Source organism: Temnothorax longispinosus, chromosome 4 (genome assembly GCF_030848805.1).
Source record: "Temnothorax longispinosus isolate EJ_2023e chromosome 4, Tlon_JGU_v1, whole genome shotgun sequence".
Lineage (NCBI taxonomy): Eukaryota > Metazoa > Arthropoda > Insecta > Hymenoptera > Formicidae > Temnothorax > Temnothorax longispinosus.
Genome location: NC_092361.1, coordinates 8821569 through 8827600, shown reverse-complemented (window position 1 = coordinate 8827600; position 6032 = coordinate 8821569). Strand labels below are relative to the sequence as shown.

Sequence of the window (6032 nt, the reverse complement as noted above, 5' to 3'; positions counted from 1 at the left end):
CGCGAAGTCATCGTCACTAACAATTGCCAATTCGTTCTCATCTATCTCTTCTTCTGTATTTATGGCATTATTAATTGCATCAATATTCACTTCATTAGTATTTTGAATTGCCAATTCGTTCTCATATATCTCTTCTTCTGTATGTATGCCGTTTATTGCATTTCCCCGTAGGGTTTACAAGGCGTTTTTATGAGGAACGTACCCAAACCTCGTACATTCTCTTTCCCCTGCGCCTGGCCATTTGCGACTTTACAAAAATATTTACCCCCCTCCCCTCCCCTCTTCATCCCTCTTCTTCTTCCTCCGCTTCCGCCGTCCATTCTTCCTTCCTTCCTTCCTTCTCCGTCCTTCCTGTCGACTCCTCCCTATTTGGTCTGCTGCCTCTCTCGTCCCTCCTCCTTCTCCTCCTCTGGGCTCAAGAGAAGCTTCTCCTCCATCCTTCTCGTGATTTCTTCCTCCGCCGATCTCCCTGTGCCCTTATGCACCTCCCTTCTCCCTTCTTCTCCCTCCCTAACCCTCCTTTCCACCGACTTATCCTCATGTATCTTAACTCCTATGGAATTCCCTGCCCTTCTCCTCGCCTCCAAAACTCGCCTCTTCTCCTCCTCGTCTCCTAGCTTAACCAAAATCGTCAACCAAATCCCTCTCTGCCCCACCACTATCACCTCTCTTACCTTCACCTTCACCTTCAGCCCTTCTTCGAAAAGCTCCTTCACTTTCTCCCAGTTGGTCTCCTTTCCTTCCCATTTCTCTTTCTCCACTCTTATAATTATATTCCTCTTTCTGAAATCGTCCTCGTTCCTCTCACCCTCACCTGCCCACCATTTCTTCTTTCCCGCCCTACTCTCCTCACTATCCTCCCTCTTCCTTTTGCCTCCACTTTGTTCCACCCTTTCCATCTTTCTCTCCAGCCTCCTTACCTTCTCCTCCAGCTCCTCCATCCTCTCGTCCTTTTTTCTGTCTTCCTCCTTCTTTTCCCTCAGTATCTTCCTTAACTTCTCCTCTACAATCCCTTCCACTGCCTCCACTATCATTCTCCCTTCACGCTCCATCCTGCCTGCCCTATAACAGAACAATTACTCACTTCTCCTTTTCTCTACTCTCCTCTTCCCCCCCTCCCACTTATCCTCCTCCCCCATTTCCCCTTCCGTCTTCCCCACTACCCTCCTTTAACTCTTCTAAATCTCCCTTTCCACTCCTTCTCTCCCCTTCTAATTCTAGCATCCATTCCTCTCCTCCTCCTTCCTCGTCCAAGACCCATCCTACCGCTTCCTGCCAGCTTCCTTTTCCTGAATTCCATCTTCTACATTCTTCCCATACATGCTCCCACGTTTCCTCTTTATTCTCACACAACCTACACTTCTTTTCTCCTCCGCTTCCCAGTATCTGCTCTCTCCTATCTCGTTCCCTAATCTGAATCTCGCCACCCTTCCCCATCTACTTTCTCCCCAACCCTTCTTCAAATATCCCGGGATACCCTCTCCCTTTATCCACTTATACCACTTATTATATTCTGATTTCTCGATCCTCTCCCATCTCTCTTTTCTCTGCGTCTCCCTATCCCCTTCAAACAATTTAAGAAACCATACGTCTCCATCTCCTCTCATCTTTTCCACCTCTTTTAACCCCACACCTCTGTCTTCGAAGAACTTTCCTCTCTCTCTTTCCCAATCTGAGCCAGCTTTCCCTTCCCTCTCTCTTTCCTTCAACTCTTCCCAGGCAGCCCTCGCCAATTCACTTCCTCCACCTTCCTCTAACTTTTTCTCAAATCTCCATGCCCTCATTCCTGCTCTTCCTCTTAATTTCTCCCTTTGTAACTCCTCCCTCACTAGATACCACGGTGTTCTCACATCCGCTCCCAATACCCATCTAATGTACCTTTCTTCCATTCTTTCTATTCCTTCCCTTTCTCTCCATCCCCATATTTCCGCTCCATAACTCAACACCGTCCACACCAATCTATCGAACAGCCACAGTCTTTTTCCCCAGTCTTTCCCTAATCTCCTCTTCCCTATCCCCCATACTTTTCCCATTACTGCGGCCGCCTTTTTGATCCTTTCCCTTATTTGGGCTTCCTGCCCTCCATTTCTTTGAAACACGTATCCTAAATACCGAAATTCCCTCACCTCTTCTAACTCTTTTCCTTCCCATCTCCACTTCCTCTTACTGTCCCTCCCTCCTCCTTTCCTAAACCTCATTATTTTTGTTTTCCCCACGTTCAATTCCAATCTCTTCCTGCCCAGGTACCCCTCTAGTCTTTCTATCAGACTCCTCATTTGATCCTCGTCCTCTGCGATTAGCACTATATCATCCGCATAGGCCAGAGTATACACCCTCTTGCCTCCTAGCATTATCCCTCCCCATTTAACTCTACCCATTTCCTCTTCCAGGTCTGCTAGCAACACATTGAACAGAATCGGGCTCAAAGGGCATCCCTGCCTTACTCCCCTCCCCGTCCAGAATACTTCTCCCAATTCGTTTCCTCCTCTTACCCTACTCTTCGTCTCTCTTAACATCTCTTCCGTCCTTCTCACCAGTCCTTCCCTTATTCCCCTTTCTCTCATAGCTTTTATTAGTATTCCTCTATCCACCGAATCGAACGCCGCCTTAAGGTCCACAAAGCATGCTATTAGTTTTCCCCCTTTCTTCTCTAACCTTCTGTTCACCATGTAGTTCAACACGTAAATGTTGTCTATCGTTCCCATTCCCCTTCTAAAACCTGTCTGGTTGTGCGGTACCATTCTCTTTCCCTCTATCTCCTCCCTTATCCTCTCCGCCAGAATAGCCGTGTACACCTTATACAAGGAAGGCATTATTGTCACCCCTCTATATTCCTCTGCCCTCTTTCCTTCCCCTTTCTTTACGATTGGCGCAATTATACCCTCCTTCCAAATTTCCGGCCATCCTCCCCCCTTCCATATCTTATTGATAAATTTCCATGCCCAAACCTCCAACCACTTCCCCCCTCGCTTCCAGGCCTCTCCTGGGATCTCATCCTTTCCCATTGCCTTTCCGTCCTTTAGCTTCTTTATAACTCTCCTCATTTCCTCTAGGCTTATCTCCACTTCCTCCTCTCCTTCCTTTTCTTCCCTCTCTCCTTCCTTCCCCATCCTCACCCTCCCCTCTACTCCTCCTAATAACTTCATAAAGTGCTCTTTCCATTCCTCCTCTTCTATTCCTTCCTCTATTCCCCTCCTTTGTCTTCTCTCCCTATTCACTATCTCCCATACCTCCGCCTCCCTCCCTGCTTCCTCCACTTTTCTCTCCCATCTCTGGTTCTCCTCTTCCTTCTTTCTCTTACATATCTCCTTAAATTCTTTCCTCCTTTCCTTGTACGCACTGGCCTCTCCTCTTTTCTTCCTCCAATCCCTTAATTTTCTCCTTGTCTCTTTCTTCGCTTCTCGACATTCCTCATCCCACCATCCCACCTTCCCTTTCTTATTTCCCAGCTCCTCCTCTACTTCTTTTATTGCCTCTGTTATTCTTGTTTCCATTTCTTCCCATTCCTTATTCAACTCTTCTTCTTTTTCTTCCACCTCTCCTATTTTTTCTCTAAACCTCTTTGTTCCTTCCTCGTTCCACACCCCCCTGCTTCTTTTCTTCCACCCTCCTCTCCTGCCTTCCCCCTCTTCCCCTCTTCTCACTTCTATTTCCAATGGGTGATGGTCCGAGTCTACTCTCTCCCCCACTACCATGCTCACTATCTTCTCTCTTACTTCTCCTTCCCCTATTATGTAATCAATCACCGTACCTCCTCTTCCCCCCGTGAAAGTAAGCTCCCCCTCCTCGTCTCCTCTCACATTTCCATTAAATATCTCCCATCCTCTCTCCTCTAAGCTCTTTACCAACAGCCTCCCCTCTTTGTCCACCTTCTTGTCCTTCGACCTTCTTCCTTCTCCCAGTCCTCCTCCCTCCTCTTCCTCTATCCTCCCACCTTCTTGACCAGTCCTCGCATTAAAATCTCCCCCAATTATCGTATACCTTCCTTCTTCTTTCTTTTCCATTCTATCTCCTAACTCCTGTACGATCTCCTCCATCCCCTCTTTCTTTGCATACACCCCTATAATACTCCAGTTCTCGCCACCTGTTCTGACCTTTCCCGCAATCCAACCCTCCCTCTCTACTTCTATTGCCGTTCCCTTTTCTTTTAATCCTTTCCTTATTCCCATTATCATCCCTCCTATTGCTCTTCCTTTTTTGTTCTTTTTCTTCGCCATTTGCACCCCCCACTCGTACCCTTTTGGAAGTCTCCCCCTTATTCTTTCCCAACCCTTTTCTCCTATCCAGGTCTCTAACATGACTAACACATCTTCTTTCTTCAGCCCTTCCCAAAAATCCTTATCTTTATTTTCCAACCCAGCTACGTTCCAGAATACTATCCTCCAAACTGACTTACTTTCCCCCTCTTCTTCTCTTCTAACTTTCGCGTTGTCCTTCTCTATCTCACCCCCTCTATCCTCTTCTCCTCTCATTCCCCCGTCTCCATTCCTACCTCTCCCTCTCCTCCTTTACCTTCTTTCCCTTCCTTCCCTCCTCTGCTCTCCTTTCTTCTCCTTCCCCTTTCGTCCTTTAACACCTCCTCTTCTATATCCCATTTCCACCAAGTATTTTCCAGCCTTATTCTGCCTGCCTTAATCCATGCCCTCCTCCCCTCTCTTTCCTCCCCTCTCGCTATCTCTCTCAACCTCCAATTCGTTCTTCTTTCCTCCCACGATAGGTCCTCCGTAATTCTTTCCTTTCTCCCCACTAGGCTCCTCTTTTTTTCCATAACCTCCCATTTCTGTTCTTCGTTCTCCAATTTTAATAGCACCATTTCCCTTCCTTTTTCTGCATCACCTCCTATTCTCTTCACCTCTATAGCCTTTACTTTCGCTCCTATTCCTTCAAGTAACTTTTCTGCATTTTCTCTCCTCCCTCCTTCTTTTACTTCCAGCCCTCTTATTACAATGTTTCTTCTTCTCTCCTCCTTTTCTTTCCTTTCCAGCCTTCTCTCCAGCTCTCTCATTTTCTCTCCCACCTCCCCTCTACCGTTTCTTTCCTCCTCCTTCTTCTCCTCCTTCCTCTCTTTCATTTTTTCCTCCAATCTCCTTATTCTTTCTTCCATTTTCTCCTTCTGCTTATTTGCCTCTTCCCTCTCCTCTTTCCATCTCTTCTCACGCTCCCTAAACTCCCTTCTCAGGTCCTCTATCTCTTCTCTCATCTTCCTACCCTGCTCCTTGAAACCCTCCCTTAGCTCTTCTCTCACTGCCCTAAATTCCTCCATCATTTCTCCCATTCTTTCTCCCAACTCCTTCACACTTATCTCCGAGTCTTTTTTAGGAGATCTTACCGTCATGTTGCTTCTCTTGAAGATCTCCTCCTTTTCCTCCCCCCCGCTCCTCTCCATTTCCTCCCTCTTCCTCTTCCATAACTCTTCTATATTTCCCGTGCTCCCCCTTCTAACTTTCTCCTTTTCCTTAACCTTACCTATCGCACCCTTTCCCTCCTTCCCGTTTTCTTTCCCTTCACTCATCTCCTCCTACCTCGGCTCAGTTCCCCCTCTAGCTCCACAACCTACTCTATGCCCTGTCTCGCGTTGTTGTCCGCGTCCCGGATCCTGCGTCGAGTCGCCCCTCTCTCTTCGCTATCGTTCGCGCCCCACCTCGTGCTGCCGCTCTCAGCTCGGCTCACCTGCCGTGCGCCCCTCTAGCTCAGCTATCGTTCGTGCTTCCACCTTCTCAGTGCCTGGCCACTTTACCTCCCTTTATCTCCTCTTCCCCGCCCCTCCTCTGTTCCCCTTCTTACCTCCTCACTCTCTCACCTCCACACCTCCTTGCTCAGTCACCCTCTCCTTCCTCCGCTTCCCTCGTCACTCTCTTCTAAACCCTTTTGCTCTCGCTCACTTTCACACCTGTCACTCTCGTTCTCTCCGGAACCGGAACTCATCTCTTCTTCTCTTCTTCTGTATTTACTGCATTATTAATTGCATCGGTATTCACTTTATTAGTATTTTGAATGACTGCTGCACCATTTTCGTCAAAACTGCTTTTATT

The 6032-nt window shown here is 47.6% G+C and overlaps 1 protein-coding gene across 1 annotated transcript; it reads right to left on the bottom strand.

Annotated features, from left to right (window-relative positions):
- Nucleotides 1–2818: 2818 nt before the first annotated feature.
- On the bottom strand, nucleotides 2819–4472 carry LOC139811552 (uncharacterized). The gene is made up of 2 exons (XM_071775815.1): nucleotides 2949–4472; nucleotides 2819–2854 (listed from the first exon to the last, which is right to left on the bottom strand). The coding sequence occupies exons 1-2, from the start codon at nucleotides 4470–4472 to the stop codon at nucleotides 2819–2821; spliced, it is 1560 nt and encodes a 519-aa protein (XP_071631916.1).
- Nucleotides 4473–6032: the final 1560 nt, after the last annotated feature.

Coding starts and splice junctions, on each gene's coding strand:
- LOC139811552 (XM_071775815.1), bottom strand. CDS start 4,472: ATGAGAGGAGAAGAGGATAGAGGGGGTGAGATAGAGAAGGACAACGCG. Junction 2,855..2,948: donor GAGGGGGGAAGTGGTTGGAG/GTTTGGGCATGG, acceptor TCGTAAAGAAAG/GGGAAGGAAAGAGGGCAGAG.